Below are 16,611 nucleotides of genomic sequence, written 5' to 3' on the forward strand. Positions count from 1 at the left end.
GATTCAGGTCTAGAATTTTGTTTCTGTTATGACGTTTGACAGCTCTTTGGTCTTGGCCATAGTGGAGTTTGGAGTGTGACTGTTTGAAGTTGTGGACAGTTGTCTTTTGTACTGAGAATGAGTTCAAACACGTGCCCTTTAATAGAGGAAACAAGTGAAGGATAGAGGAGCCTCTTAAAGAAGTTACAGCTCTGTAAGAGCCAGAAATCTTGCTTGTTTGAAAGTGACTAAATACTTAAAATAAAAAAATCAGACAGAGTGATTTTCTGGATATTTTTTTCTCATTCTGTCTCTCATCGTTGAGGTACACTTATGAAGAAAATTACAGGCCTCTGTCATCTTTTTAAGTGGGAGAACTGGCACAATTAGTGGCTGACTAAATACTTTTTTGCCCCACTGTAAATGTGACTTTTTTTCAATTACCTTCACAATTTAACTTGAAGTTGTTTTAGGCAATTTGTAAGTACCAATGAAGACAAAATGGATGAATATTTCCTTCTAGCTCCTGACTAACTTAGTGCTCCGTGCTAAGTAGTAATGTCTCCTCAACGAAAAATACAAACAATACAACTGGCTTCATATACTCACCTCTGACGGAGGCACACTGGATCTAACAACACAAAAGACAACCTAACTCTCGACATTTAGTAATATTATTGATTCAACAACCCAACAGCAGCAGCAGTGAACTCTCTCGCGCTTGCTCTAATCACTAGCGAGTGCACGCAGCCTCACATTACACGCAAACAAGGACCCAAATGGGGCAAAAATCCAATATCATATTAGTTAACAACTAATTTATTAATCGATTTTAATCAATTAGTTGTTGTAGCCCCAGTAATTGTACATTCTTTGTCACAGTGTGTCCTCTATATGTAGCATATGTTTATGCACCATATGTTTATGCACCAAACGTGCACAGCACGGAGCTGGACATATGGAATGGAGTGAAACAACCCTCAAGAGAAACATGAAAAAATATTTAACACAGATGAAAAGAAAGGCTGCTAGAGGTGAAGATAATGAAACAAAAGAAAAGTCACTCGATAGCGAAGACCAGGAAATATGACAAAGCTTAGTACGTAGCGCTTGGTTCGACTATGACTACAGTGTGAGACAACGAAAGACCGTATTTACTGTGTCTAAAAATTTTATTTTTTAGGCAGAATTGAAGTGAGGAAAAATTTAATTACTCAACCAAATAGTGGATGATCACTGTTTCTGCAGCTGGGTTGGCATTGGTGAGAAGAATTTGCAGCTGGTTACAGGATTTGCTCAAACCTAATCTTTTCCAGATCCACACACTGGTGTCATTCAGACATACCTTGCAATATCATGTGCCAAAATAAAACATATACTGTAGAAGGTAGAGTGAGGCAAGATAGTTTTTCAAATGTGTGATGTGTAGCATGGAGTGAGACATGTGTGCAGTTGTTACACATCTAAAAAGAAGTGCCTCATGTGGTGTGAAGGAGCATACCAAGCTGTCAGGCTCATTCAGAAATAGTAAATGTTTGTAACGACGGGCAAACTTCATATCTACATATTTACTCTAGAACTGGAATGTCTATTTAAATTATTGGTTGTATTCACAATTATTTTTTCGATTAACCAAAAATTTCAATTCAATTCAATTCAATTTTATTTGTATAGCCCTGGATCACAACAACGTTGTCTCAAAGGGCTTTGCAGAGGCAATATGATACACAATCAGAAACAGCAAATGAAGCAACAAAGATGAATAAGTAAATTCAAGTCCTGGGTATCCCCCATCCGTACACCCTCCATGTCGGCAAGGAAAAACTCCAAAAACTCCAGAGTCTTTGGGAGAAAATGAGAAACCTTGGGGAGTACCACAGTCAGGCGAGATCCACTCCCAGGACGGATAGACAGGAAGCCCCAGGACTGCTAATGGGAATTAGCAGGCGAAGTTACAGTCCATAAAGATGCAGTGGAGTAAAGGAACAAGAAGAGGTCCATCTAGCCAGATGAGACGGGGGTAGCAACGAGGACGTCCATCCAGCCAGGGGTCCGGACGGTCAGGAGGCTGCAGCTGAAAAATAGCCCCTCCCCAGAGGGGAGGGAGGGGGGAAAGGGGACACCAGGTGACTAGTGATGAAGAGACTAGACAACTAGATATTAACATTGGAAAATAGAAATAAAGTAAGATAAGTGGTAGGTAGAGTGAGAAAAAGGAGATAGAACTCAGTGGCTGTACTTCCCCCAGCTTTATAGCTTCTAGTGCAGCTTAGACTAAACTTTGAGTCTACTCCGACTTCAACTAGCCTGACCATAAACTTTGTCGAATAGGAACGTTTTTAATCTAATCTTAAATGTGCAGACTGTCTCGGCTTCTTTAATATTAGCTGGAAACTGATTCCATAAAACAGGGGCTTGGTGGCTAATGGCTCTAGCTCCAACAGTACTTTTAGAAACCCTGGGAACTACCAGTAGACCTGCATTCTGAGAGCGGAGTGTTCTGTTGGGGCGGTATGGAACCAGAGCATCGGTGAAATAAGATGGCCCCAACCCATTAATGGTCTGAAATGTAAGAAGGAGGATTTTAAATTTAATTCTAAACTCGACTGGAAGCCAGTGAAGGGCTTGGAGCACAGGGGTGATGTGCTCTCTTCTATTGGTTCCTGTTAAAAGTCTTGCTGCTGCGTTTTGGACAAGCTGAAGACCTTATAGAGAACTTTCAGGACAAGCTGCAAGTAGGGAGTTACAGTAATCCAATCTCGATGTAACGAACGCGTGAATTAATTTTTCTGCTTCGCTTTTAGATCAAATATTTCTAATTTTGGCTATGTTGCGCAGGTGAAAGAAGGCCGTTCAGCAGGTTTGTTTAATGTGAGCTTTAAACGATAAGTCAGGGTCGAATAAAACTCCTAGGTTTTAACTGTGGTGCTGGAGGCTACACTTACTTTGTCCAGAGTGACTATCTGGGCAGCAAAAGAGTCTCTCTCACTTCAAATTTGATGCAAAACAGTATTTAATTTCCAACCCTGTATCATCTCTGACAGGATTTCGAATTGACAGTGCAGAATACACACAAACGTAACTTAATTCTAATTCAGTTATTGATTTAGTCTGTATCATCATCAGAGAAGAGGCAAAAATGTTGATGAAAAGAAGTACCATAAAAACAGACTGTTGCAATCTCATTTTGATTAAACTCATCAGTCTGCTTTCTTGAAAAGGACATAAATTAATTAATATTCACTGTCTAGAGACTGAAATTCCAAGTTGGGATAATTTTATGTTAAAAGCTTTCGATGAATAATTGATTATCAAAAAAGTTGTCAATTAATTTGATCGTCATTTAGTTGTTGATTAACCCATTACTCTACTCTAGTCAAAATGTCATAGGCTTTAGTTTATTTTAATGTGTTATAAGACAGTTGGAAACTTCCTGACTAAAAGAAAGGGTCACTATAAAGACTGAAGTATAAATGGCAACACTGAGGTGTAGTTTCACAACAAAGCGAAAACTTGACTTTTCTTTCCTTGATAGAAATACTGTAAGTGCTTCATAATTGCCTCATCATTAAGTTCACCTACATTAGAATTTCATTAACATTAATAATACATTGTACTCTGTTACAGCATCATTTACTCAAGTGTTGACTAAAGCTGCTAGACTTATGCACTGCCACCCCTCCTAGTTTGAATAGATTGGACGATCACCGACAATAGCAGTGAATGAGTTAACCGCTTGTCTTCATTACCATCCATTAAATGCAATAAGCACTAGAACAGATTTCAGAATAGCTGTATAGGATAAATATACATTAACTTCAGTAATGTATGTGGAAAACATTTGTTTTACAGTACATGGACCAGAAATATGTACTTTATCCTTCAAATGGAAGCTCTGTGAGGTTCCACTAATGTAACATTTCACAAAGATTAACAACCAAAAAGTTTGTGTGATAAAAAAAACGTAATGAAATGCCATTATGTTCCATGACATCATCAAAAATTTGTCTTTGAACAATATATACTTCCCGTTATAAAACAGTTAATTAATGATTGCACAATATGTGGAGTGTGCCTCTGGTAGCCTTGGCAGATGCAGATGCTACATACAGTATTATAGTTATTGAATAGTATGTCTCCAGTAGGTGTCACAGATGCAGATATTACATAAATTTAGACTTTTGTAAGTGTGTGCACTTTAGCCCTTTTCCTACACGTATCCCGGGAAATTCCTGTGTAAGGTGACGCGGGATTTACTAGTGTCATTGCTTTTACACATGTAGAGATGTCCGGAGAATGACACTGGTTGGACACTTTCACACACTTGTCCCGTGTTGCCCACTGGCGCTCTCTGGCGCGACTTTATAACCTGGACATTACGTCATTTTTGGTCTGCATCGGCTGTCACAATGTTGGTAAAATCGTGCTTTTTTTACGGAGCCATTTGTGGGAGCGTTCCCGACGTCGTAACTGCAGCCATTTCAAGCTCATCAGGAGTATATTTAGGCCCAGGCGATCCAAGAGAAGGGTGCAAAGATATTAACTTGCTGGGCGCCATTCGACATCTATGCCACCCTTGTTTTGAAATCCCCAACGTTGTGCTGGTGTTGGAGTGTATTTGTTTTGTTATCTTTGTTTGTCTTATCAGCTCTCTGCCAACAGCTTAGGTTAGTATTATTGATCCCGTTGACCTATTGTCACGCACCCGTTGTTTTATTCCCCCATTTCCACGACTGCGTGTATTTTTGTTAGTATTTGATAAACCCTTGAACGCATCCATCCGCTGTTTTGTGCTTTGAGGTACAGCCTTGTTTCCGCAGTTGCGATCAGCAACAAAATAAACCACACAGTTCCAAAGATGGATTCTCTTCCTTGACTCTGCGATCCAGTGGCAATTTAATTTCGTTATGTTTTCAGTTTAATTTAGCTATTTCCAGCTTACTATGTTGATAATTGTAATGTTTGTTTACCGCTTATCGTCTTACTGCGAACAAAGCGGAAGTGACGATCGGCCCGTCATGATATTTGTGTCATCAGCCATCGTGCTGTGATCCTGGAATTTAACGCTTGCTTTCACATAAGCCTCGTCCCGGGACTTTCACGGGAATCATACTAAGACGCGACCCGTGAAATGTCCGTGTAATGTCCGTGTTAGTCGACCCGGGAAATTGCGATCACATACAAGTGCTGCCCATTTAAATCCCGCGATTTCCACGGTATTACGGCGTGTGTGAAAGGGGCAGAGTGAATTATTAATTCAGAGGGGGTACACTCACCCGATGCAATCTTTGCTTGGGCTTGACTGAAAGCCAAGGAAATTATCAAAATAAATGGTCAGAACCTAAGCATTATTGAATCACCTGCAATATACTAATCACACCACCTTGTGGTCTTATTTTGTTGTGCAATAGGCAAATTATGAAATGTCAGTAGAATAGTGGAATGATAGTTACAATACTCAGGTCATTTTGTACTCCTAAAGTTCTAAACATATTTTTATACTATGGCGCATTGTGCATTACAGTGTTCTTGGTATGAATGTTGTGATTCCCAATACAGTCCCTGATAAAAGTCTTGTCGTTTATCCATTTTGTAGAAACAATTGCTAATAACCTGACTTTTAATTATTCAATTGGTTTCAGAAATGGCTCATATGAAAGCTAAGACACTCCCAAATGATGTTGAATGTACAAAAATATACTTATTTCACTGAAAAAAAGATTTATCATTTAATGAAGACGTAAAGATAAAGGTCAAATTTTGGCAAGACAAATGTTTTGTCACCTACAGAAAGTAGTGTGAAAATTGAACAAAAAATGTACTTCAAATACAAAAATATGTTACATAACATAAGCGAATTAAGTAGTGGTGCTGTGAGATCCAAATTTAATATTTTGTATGACTTCCATGGGCTTGAAAGACTGCATCCATGCGGTTCGGCAAGGATTCATACAATTTATTGATGAAGTCATCAGGAACATCAAAGAAACCAGTCTTGCATGCCTCCCAGAGTTCATCAACATTCTTGGGTTGCGTCTTCCATGCTTCCTCTTTCATCCTACCCCAGACATGCTCAATGATGTTCATGTCTGGTGACAGGGATGGCCAGTCCTGGAGGATCTTGATCTTCTTTGCCTTGAGGAACTTTGAGATAGAGATTGGAGTATGCGATGGAGCACCATCTTGCTGCAGAATTTGGCCCTTTTTATGGTTAGGAATGTAAGAGGCAGCTAAGGTTTGTTGATATTTCAGACTATTTATTTTGCCTTCCACCGAGCAGATTCAGCATCATTTGGGAGGGTCTTAGCTTTCATATGAGCCATTTCTGAAACCAATTGAATAATTAAAAGTCAGGTTATTAGCAATTGTTTCTACAAAATGGATAAGCAACAAAACTTTTGTCAGGGACTACATGTGATACGAGTACAAATGCTGGTATGCATAGTTTCTGAATTAATGGAGCCATATGTAAGACTGGCGGCCGAAAATGGCACTGCAACCAGGATAAACACCACATTCTCCCCATTTGGACTCAGATGCTACACAACGTTAGCAGGAACATAGCGACTTTTTTCGTATTGCTATCGTCAATGTACCGATACAGTAAAGGGAAAGTAATATACACCAGTACATATTAAAGATTGACTGATTATTGGCCGGGCCGATTATCAGCGCCGTTGTTTGGAAATTTTACGTATACTGTATATATATGTATTTTTTAACCCGAGCGGCCGATAGGAAAAAAATCCATCTAAAACTGGGTTATTTCGGCTTAGATGCAGCTGCGCCTCTTTCTCCTGCTCTAGTATTCACCCAGTTCTCTGAATGGTTAAATGGAAATGGTAAATGGAGTTACACTTATATTTCACCTTTCCATCTTTTTCAGGCCCTCAAAGGGCTTCACACTTTATTCTCATCTACCTACTGGTGACACAGTACCAGGAGCAACTTGGGGTTTTGTATTTTGCTCAAGGATACTTAGACGAGGTCATCAGGGTGGCGAATCAAACCCACAAATTTTGGGTTGGGGAATAACTACTCTACCACTGAACCACACCACCCTCAATTATCTCGCAATTTTGGCGTCTGTCGTCAATTTTTTTCTCCCTATCATTTGTCTCCATTGTTCAAACGCATCTACAATGCATACAGTATATACATTTTAGAAACAAGGTAAAACAAGGATATATACCTGTTTTGTTTCTGAATTAGTTTTGACTCATTTGACATTCGGAAAGAGATTTTTTATTTTTTTGCTCTACTGGTACATGACATCGTTAATCCTACGAACGTGGAAAAACATTTTGTTTACATAGGCCACAGAATTGTAGCAACCTGGACGGAGACAAAGAACTGATCTCGTAATTGGATGACAGTGGATGGCTGGACATCTGTTTTAGACCCTGAATCAAAAAATAACTTTTCGGGTTGCAAATCTTTTTTTAAAGTGGAAAAATCTCTGCTTAACCATTGAGGACCGTCTTATAACTATTTCCAAAAAACAGTTTTTTTTTATCATGTTTATTGAAATACAGCGGTACCTCTACATACACACTTAATTAGTTCCAGGACCTGGTTTTTAAGTCGAAATGGTCGTTTGTCGAGCAGGGTTTTCCCATAAGAATCCATCATAAATGGATGAATTTGTTCCACAGCCCAAAAACCTATGCTAAATCCTTCATAAATACTGCAGGTACAATTATAAATAGCAATTACACATAGCCAAACAAATACATTATAAATATAAATCGGAATAATAATATTTATATAATGATAATCTAACAAATCGGGTTCTAACGTGGCGGTTGTGTTTTGCATGCTGTTCCTGAATGTACAGTGTGACTGATGAGACAGTGAGAGGTGTGGTAGAGTGGGAAGTTTTTAATTCCTCTTTTCATGTTCTGTTGTTGTTGGTGTCAGCTATGAGTGATAGTCGTTGTGTTGTGCTGCACAAGTTCTAAAATAAGTGATTAAAAAACTAATGAAGAACAGCGACTTCCTTGCCAATGTTACAATAATAATAATTGTCACCTTATAAAGACTGGCGAATGGAGGTCGGAGGAGGACCGTCGAGATCGTAGACATATTCCGGCAGTATTGTCGAGTCAGGTCACTGACACGCACATCACGGTCATATTTTTGTATAAGTTCATCTTAATTTCAATGGTAAGCGTCACCGTTTCCCTTTTTTCACCACCTGCTCTAAACATTTTGGGGACCTATGTTGATTTCTCTCACAAGAAAATCTGCCATCCTGCGGTAAAACGATGAAATTGCGACGCACTCGTAAATCGTCGTATTTCAAGCATGTCATCATATGTCGAATCAAATGGCGTTGTTGAAAGGATTGTATATCGATGCGTTCCTATGTCGAGGTAGCAATGTATTAGGACTATTTAATCAATAATTGAAGTGCAGATCTTATATAATGGACTATTTAATCAATAACTGAAGTGCAGATCTTATATAATGCTCCTTTAAATACAAATGACATGCAGTATAATAAAACATACTGAAATTGAATTACGATTGTGGATATACTGTAAATGCAACTTGTCTAAACTTGTGTCTTTGAAAACCAGTACAAAGTTTACTTTTCAAGTACAGAACACTAGCTTCCATTTGTGTGCCAGACCAACTCGATCTGCATATGCACAATGTGAGGGTTTTGGAAAAGAGGTTTAGTTTCAACCCCAATGTCTAATGTCGTATCTGTTTGGGGCACATTACTCTCGCGCAAATATGACAAGATGAAAGTCTTACTCGCGCTTGCTGAAAACAAAGTTCTCTTCATCCATTTTGGTGGTGGTCTCAAGTCCTTATATAAACATTTTTTAATGACATGACATGTTCCATATGCAAATAGGCATCAGACTGTACATCTGCATACATTCTTCATTACACAGACACCACCCACATGCCTTGCCTATGCACTAACACCCTCAAAACACACACATTTGTGGGCTAAAAGGATCAGGCTTTCGCTTGTACAGTGTGTCTCTCAGTTCAAGCCTTTTGGCAGGAAAGGCCAAGGAGGGGTTGGAAAGGGGGGTGCTTCTCCCAGAGGGACCAAAAAACAGTGGTTCGTTTATGACCGAGACAGGACTAACACACATCGGCTTCTATATATTTTGCATTGCCATAGCTCCAGTTTCTGAACAAGCCTGGAGGAATGCAGAGGAAAAGTCTTTGCATGTTTGGGTCTAGACAAGGTTAAACCAATACAAATAGCCCTTCCTTGCAATGCTCTTTGGATGAATCTCAGTGGAACAGTGGATGGGATGGAGTTGGAATTTAAGTTAACAGCGGATATACTGTAGTGTTTGGGAAATGCATTTCTACACCCTATAGTTGGAATACGTTCGGAAAATGCAAATTATAAAAGAAAACATTTGACCATGGGTGAAAGTGAGCCGCAATGGTGCTTTGATCACGAAAGTATGAAGGAAACTGTCAAACCTTCATGTTAAACAAACTGCCAGGCATCCACACACGCATCTCCAAGAAGTAAACAATCTATTAACGTTAGATTTACAAGGCTAATAAAGTGCTTGTGTAGCGTCATCCGTTTCCACCAATATTTTTGATTTATTTATTCTACGGAGTTCTCCCAGCGTGTGTATCTGAGTGCGACGAGACAGTCGATGTGCACATGCACAAAGCGAACCACCCTGCCTAGACTGTAGTTGTCCGTTCAGTTGACTGACCTACTAACACATGATCATCATGGATAGTTAGCTCTGATTGGTTTAAATGCACATGTTTCTGGGACAACAAAAAAAGAAAAAAAATAAGCTTGTTAAATGATAAAGGGTAATGCAATGGAAAATTGATCATTCTTTAAGAGAAAGGAAAGAGGGTTATTTTCATGTATTATATTTTGTTTTATTTGCTCTGATTTGGAGGTTCAGAACACCTTCCATCTTATAATGCCTCCCCCAGAAATAATGAACAGAAAATTTTAAATTTGAAAGCTTTATGTGGTCCTTAAACATAGTATACTGTAATAACTTTTTTTTTTAATTAATTTGTATATACAGTATGTTCTCTAATTAATATCATAAATGATGTATTAATCATTACATGCAGTTCTCATGGTAAAACAAATATAACTAAAGTGAGATTGAACACAATAAGGCTTTAAACATTTTTTTTACTGCAATGAGGTCCATAAATGCTTGTCTCAAATGCTTATATACATACATTTGGCAATATACGTACTTAATGTGCACTCTGGACTTGTGTTTGTTCATTTACTAATATTAGGCTGCTTATTTATTTCCTTATAATAAAAAAAAAAACAAAAAAACTTCAAAATATATTCCACTTCACGCAATATAGTCAATGTGCACTTTGGACTTGTGTTTGTTCATTTACTTATATTAGGCTGCTTATTTACAGTATTTCCTTATAATATAAAAAAATCTTCAAAATATATTCCACTTCACTGTACATAATGTAAGTCACTTATACTTATTTTTGTTCATGTATGTTGCTTTTTTTTTTAATAACATATTTGTCTATGTTCACATTGTCTACATTTTTAATTTACTGTACATCATATGTTCTTAAGTAGTTAAAATTGAAGTTTTGCAATTGGATGTGAGAAAATGAGGGAAAATAAAAATTAGGAGATTCAGGTTGGGGTTACTGTATGGTGTTTTTGTTAACTGTTATTTTGCAAATCATTGAAAAAATACAATTTTGAATGAAAACCAGTTTCTCATGTTTGCCTTGTTACAGTAAATGTAATGCTGTAGCCTAATGCATGTGTAAAACCTGTTGTTGTGTTTTATTGTGTTTTATAGGTACTACTGTCAAAAGCAGTTTTCTTTGCATTTCTGTGGTTTTAGGAGGTTTAATTTTTTATTTATTTATTTATTTTAATTCTGGCTCCATGGCAACCTTCATGTCACAGAGTTCCGGCAAGAAATTCTAGCCTCTTTCACCCCTGCTGAACGCAGCTGTACTATCAATTCAATTAATTTAAATTTGCATTTAAAATTCATAAATGGTATGGCAGTTTTGATTTCAGATGAAATACTACTTTGTTAGTCCAATGAAATGGATGAATACCAAATTTTGTGTGAAAACAACAGAAATTACAGATTAAATTGGTGGTTATCTTTGAAGCATATTTTAATATTTTTGTTATCTTATTGATGCTATGCATTAAAAACTCAATAATGTATTTGTGCTTAAAACTGCATTATCTTTATGGCCATTTTATTTCTGCTTTTCTGTATTTACCGTAGTAATAAAACAGACAGTGGGGGCAGCCATGCACTGGATGTGCCTGCGAATTGGTCCCTCCATACGCCATAATCCTGGCCAGTGGTAGTCAGTGATGGCGGTAGTTTACCCATGGAGCTTTTGAGAAGTCTTTTTCTTTCAATTTATTTTATTTAATTATTTTTGTTTTTATTACAAGTATGAATAATTTATTGAGGCTATAGTAGAGTGACCAAACGTCCTCTTTTGCCTGGACAAGTCCTACTTTCACGTAGTATCCTCGTCGTCCGGGCGGGTTTTACAAATTCATAAAAATGTCTGGTTTTTATTATTTTTCACGGGACCAATTTGAAGAGAATCCCTCCGGCCGCTGGGTGGCAGCAGTTGACATGGCTCCTACTTGAAGGGAGGGAAGGAGTAAATCTTCTTGTTTTTGTTGACAGTTTACCCCTATCATGAGGCATTACCGCCATCTACAGGGTTGACGATTTGGCCACAACACCGGTCTAGTTGTTAAGTTTTTTACGAATCACGATAAATACGTATACAATGGCAACGGTTGACTTCTGTCGGAGCTTTGACCGTAAAATCCCGTTTGGTGTCGCATCGTTGCGCTGCCTATGATTGTAAACTTTTATAGCAAAGTTTGATCTTTGCCTCAGCTAACTATCAGTAAGCTAAACCACTCTAGGCATTATGGGAAACATCGTTTTGAACCGCTACGTTTGGAAACATGCTGTTTGAATTGTTTGTCAGTTTTTTTCGGTATTGTTTGTGTGCAATCTAGAACATTGAATAAGAATATCAATTGAATGGGAATAACAATTTGTCAAGGACAATTGTCGCTATAGTAATTTATAAAATGTTTAGTTGGCACATAACCTACTGTGTGTATGTTTTTTGACTGGACTACATTTCCATGGGTCTGCATTTCACACACACATATATATATATATATATATATATATATATATATACACACATATATATGTAAGTATATATATATATATATATATATATATAGTCATTTATTTTTTTTTATTTTTTTTTCAAAATGCATTTTTCCATCCAGAGTGAGGGGGCACACTTTAAATATAAGTGATATATGCATCTTTGAGTGAACTTCGAGTAAAATTCAAGTATCTTGAGGCCGGGCTGAGTGTCCTCTTTTTTGGAAATCAAAATATGGTCACCCTAGGCTATAGATATCATTTTAAATCTATCTGTCTTCCTTCGACATGACGTTTTTAAAATGTAGGTTGTCCAGAAGAATCCCGGTCATTTTTAAATATATTGATCTAAAAATAGTGTAACGATTTAAGGAGGTTTTGATTCTCTCCCATCCTTGCTGTCTGTGCGATAATTCCCTTTATTTTCAGCAGCAAAGACGGCAACAACAGTAGCTGCCCTTAAAAAGTTATACAGGTCTCTTTCATCACACCTGAGGTCAAGTCAGTGTGCAAAGTCATCGTCACATTTCAGTTCATTTATTTGGCCTACTTATACTGCCATTTTGCAGCTGTCTTTGCAGATGTCACATTTCCTTGTATGGGAGGGGTAGCAGGTGTCATTTTAGTTGTGCAATTACAATGCTTGTTTGGGATTTGAATCACTTTTTTTTACTTAAATAATTCATGTTAAATTGCAACACTAATTCTAAATGTTGAAAATATGCTAAACTGATATCTTGGATCCTTGTCATCAGAAACGCAACTATTTGCAGAAAACATAAAAGATGAAAATGTCCCTAAAACTGTGGACACCCTGTAAGCTATTGGCTGCCAATATCTTTTCACGCAACATTACAACAGCACACATAAAACAAAAACGATTCAAATGCACATCTGCGTTTTTACTTTCTCTAATCCTACCGTCTAGAAAGTTTGAGATGTACAGTAATTCATATCCTATGAGTTAAAACTTAAGCGGGAGGTGTCTAGTCAACATTCATGACCTTTTCTTTGGGTTCTGTACTGTTTCAGTGTTCCATCATTTACTTAATCATATTTTTTCATATGGACCTGATTTATGCGTTAACAAAAACAAACCAAAAAAATCCATCTTTGCACTTGGCTCACAGCTCTGTCCAGTTTTGTAAGTATGGTTATTTTATTTCCTCAGCCTCGGAGCACTTTGGGGAAGAAAGCAATGGGCAGAAGCCCAGGAGGAGTCCTCTGCAGACCCTTTATAATGGTGACCAGGTAAGTTTGACTTAACTTATTACTAGGGCTGTCAAACGATTAAAATTTTTAATCGAATTAATCACAGCTTAAAAATTAATCGTAATTAATCGCAATTCAAACCATCTATAAAATATGCCATATTTTTCTGTAAATTATTGTTGGAATGGAAAGATAAGACGGATATATACAGTACATTCAACATACACGTACATAAGTATTGTATTTGTTTATTATAACAATAAATCAAGATGGCATTAACATTATTAACATTCCGTTAAAGCGATCCATAGATAGAAAGACTTGTAGTTCTTAAAAGATAAATGTTAGTACATTTTATATTAAAACCCCTTTTAATGTTTTCGATTTGATAAAATTTGTAACATTTTCAATCAAAAAATAAACTAGTAGCCCGCCATTGTTGATGTCAATAATTGCACAATGTTCATGGGTGCAGAAGCCCATAAAATCAGTCGCACCCAAGCGCCAGCAGAGGGCAACAAAACTTCATGCAAGTTGTTTGTAGTATTACTTTTATTACCCAATCTTAATCCAAGCTGTTTGTATTATTACTTGTTTGAACCACCGCATCATCATGGAAAAACGCTAGGGTGAAAATATTGTGGACATCAGGGTCAGAAAACTCACTGTACATTGGCATAAGTAACCTTAGACAAGAAAGACTCCTTGAGCAAAACAGTACTCGTCTACGGGTGTATGTTTGACTTTGTAAAATGAATAGGTATATGTTTAAGTGAATAATAGAAAATATATCTACACTCCAGTTTAGAGCCGTCCCGACCAGTTGACGTTGTTGACGTAGTCAATGACGTAAATGCGTCGACGAGCACAACATCCCGTAGACGGTTAAAGGCAAGTCAGAAAAATATATATGTATACCAAGACAGCACGTCGGCCATGAATGAACACCTGAAGCACCGTCACCCAGGTATAATTTTGGAAGATGACAGGAGACAACAAGCTGGCGGATCGTCAGTCCATATAACAACAATTTTTATTGATGTTGGATTTATGTGGTTGTACGACGGAGTATTAAGGGCTAATGTCGGGCTAATGTAGCTGAATATGCAGCTACATATTTTATGTAGCGCGTTGCCCCCTCCATTAAAATAAACAATATTGAAAGCATCTTGCGTCTGCTGCACAAATTATATCAGAAATTGTGTAATGTCCATGTGTGTTGTTTTACCCGGGAGGCGCGGGGCAATCTTGAATGGACAAAGATTTGGAATTTACCTGCCAAGTATTTGGTTAACAATAAAATAAGTCATACTCAACATTATTTCTATCCTTGCTGAGTATATTTGAAAAATATTGATATCATCTTGGTTTTTGAGAAGGAGTTTCTGAGGATGTGTATCATTTGTTTTGGGATTGTCCTTGTTCAACAGAAGAATGGAAATGTACAATACTTATGATGTATTGGGTATTTTTTGTCACCTAGTACCAAACCTTTCCCTCTGTTTTGAAAATAAAGGTTAAAGCTGGCAAAACCTTGACCTGGCAAAACCTTAATATATTTCAATAGAATGTACGTCCCCCTGGCATAATTGTTAATGTACTTCTGATATAGTTATAATATCAGTTGTGATTGACTGAATGTGTTTGAAAAAAGTGAATTAATATATATATATGTTTTTTTAAATAGTAGTAGCAAAGTTTAAATTAGTTGTCTTGTAGATATTTGAAACGTAAAATGATTGTTTTTTTTTGTTTTTTTTTTTTTTTTGTTTTTACTTTTCTACTGTAAAAAAAAAAAAAAAAAGTTAATAGTTAAATACAACAACTTGCGCAACTGTTCACCAGTGAACAGCCGTGTGTTGCGTTTGATTGAGTGTACTCTGCTGGAATGCAGTCCAATGTTGCTTATGTTGAATTTCCATAGTGTAAAACAAAGACTCTACAACAGGGGTGTTAAATGTACGTAGTAGTAGTATGCCGGAAGCGGCCCGCCTGGGGGTCAGATTCGGCCCGCTGGGCTTTTCTGCCTGACAGGGACCTTGTAGCTCATTCATACCGTACATATCAAATAAGTTTATTTTGACATTGGCGCTGTAAAATGGTACATTTGTGATCCCAAGCTTGAGATAATAATTTCTTAATATCTCAAGCTTGAGATATTAATTTTGCAATATCTCAAGCTTGAGATATTAATTTCAAGTGATGACGTGACTTTGGGTGCCATTCTTTGTGCTTCGTCAGATCTGACGGAGGTTCTGGATTGACGTCATCATTCAAAGTTTCAATATCTATAAAACAATAGCAGCACAAACTAGCGCAAACGTAGCATGAACGAATAGCACCACTTTGGGTCCATTTTGCAATAAATGGGGGCTGCGTGACATCACTACACAAACAAAATTTTTACAGCACAAACGATTAACACAATTTTTAGCCATTTTTGATCAAAATATGGGGCTGGTTGACCTCTGACTGAACTACAAAACAATCTAATATCTTAAAAATGATAGCAGCACAAACACTTTTTTTCCTTTTTTTTTCTCGGAACAAACCTAGCACAAACGAATGACATCATTTTTGTATAAATTTGCGTCTGATGGGGGGCCAACTTCACAGAGGTCGAAGTTCTTCATCAGAAATGGCTTGACTCTGAAATTAAAATGTACGGCGAGTTTAAGGATGGAGAGAGCGAGATGAAGGGGGGGGGCAAGTTTCTTAAAGGGACAGAGTCCAATTTCCTGCCGTTTCCAGCCATGATTCAAACACAAGTTTATGTTAAGTCGTGTATGAAATATGTAGCTTTCACAAAACAACTCAAGGTAAAATTTTTACTTCAGTGTGCTGTGAATGATACCATATGCCTGAAAAATAGCCCATACCCCACCTTTAATAATTATGGGTGCCTCTTCGCAATGTGTGCTGTGTGTTTTAAAACGTCACTCCTGGTGTTTTCTCAAATGAGTTTGTTTGAGAACATGATTTTTTGAGATTTGGATCCTCTCCACCAATTGGAAGGACATTCAGTACTCAATCCATGGGCCCAGTTGCTCAAGGATGACGTGTCCTGGGATGCAATAAATACAGCAAAAGTCATTCCTAACAAAATTGCTGCCTGGATTAGTAAGAAACCCACATTTCCATTTCACTAACTCCATCCCTCTGTGAAATCATGTTTTATAGCCACGATTTTATTAGATTGAAAGTAGTTTTCAAGTAGTACAAATTTTCAGCCCTCATG

At 37.4% G+C, this 16,611-nt stretch overlaps 1 protein-coding gene across 1 annotated transcript in view; it reads left to right on the top strand.

The window, feature by feature from the left end:
* The window catches only part of si:ch211-236h17.3 (carbohydrate sulfotransferase 11), a 30,450-nt gene that overhangs the window by 3,876 nt on the left and 9,963 nt on the right, over positions 1 to 16,611 (top strand). Inside the window, exon 2 of the mRNA XM_057846582.1 lies at positions 13,333 to 13,412. Within this exon, the coding sequence (XP_057702565.1) occupies positions 13,333 to 13,412 (80 nt within the window). The remainder of the gene's footprint in view (positions 1 to 13,332; positions 13,413 to 16,611) is intronic.

Source organism: Corythoichthys intestinalis, chromosome 9 (assembly GCF_030265065.1).
Source record: "Corythoichthys intestinalis isolate RoL2023-P3 chromosome 9, ASM3026506v1, whole genome shotgun sequence".
Lineage (NCBI taxonomy): Eukaryota > Metazoa > Chordata > Actinopteri > Syngnathiformes > Syngnathidae > Corythoichthys > Corythoichthys intestinalis.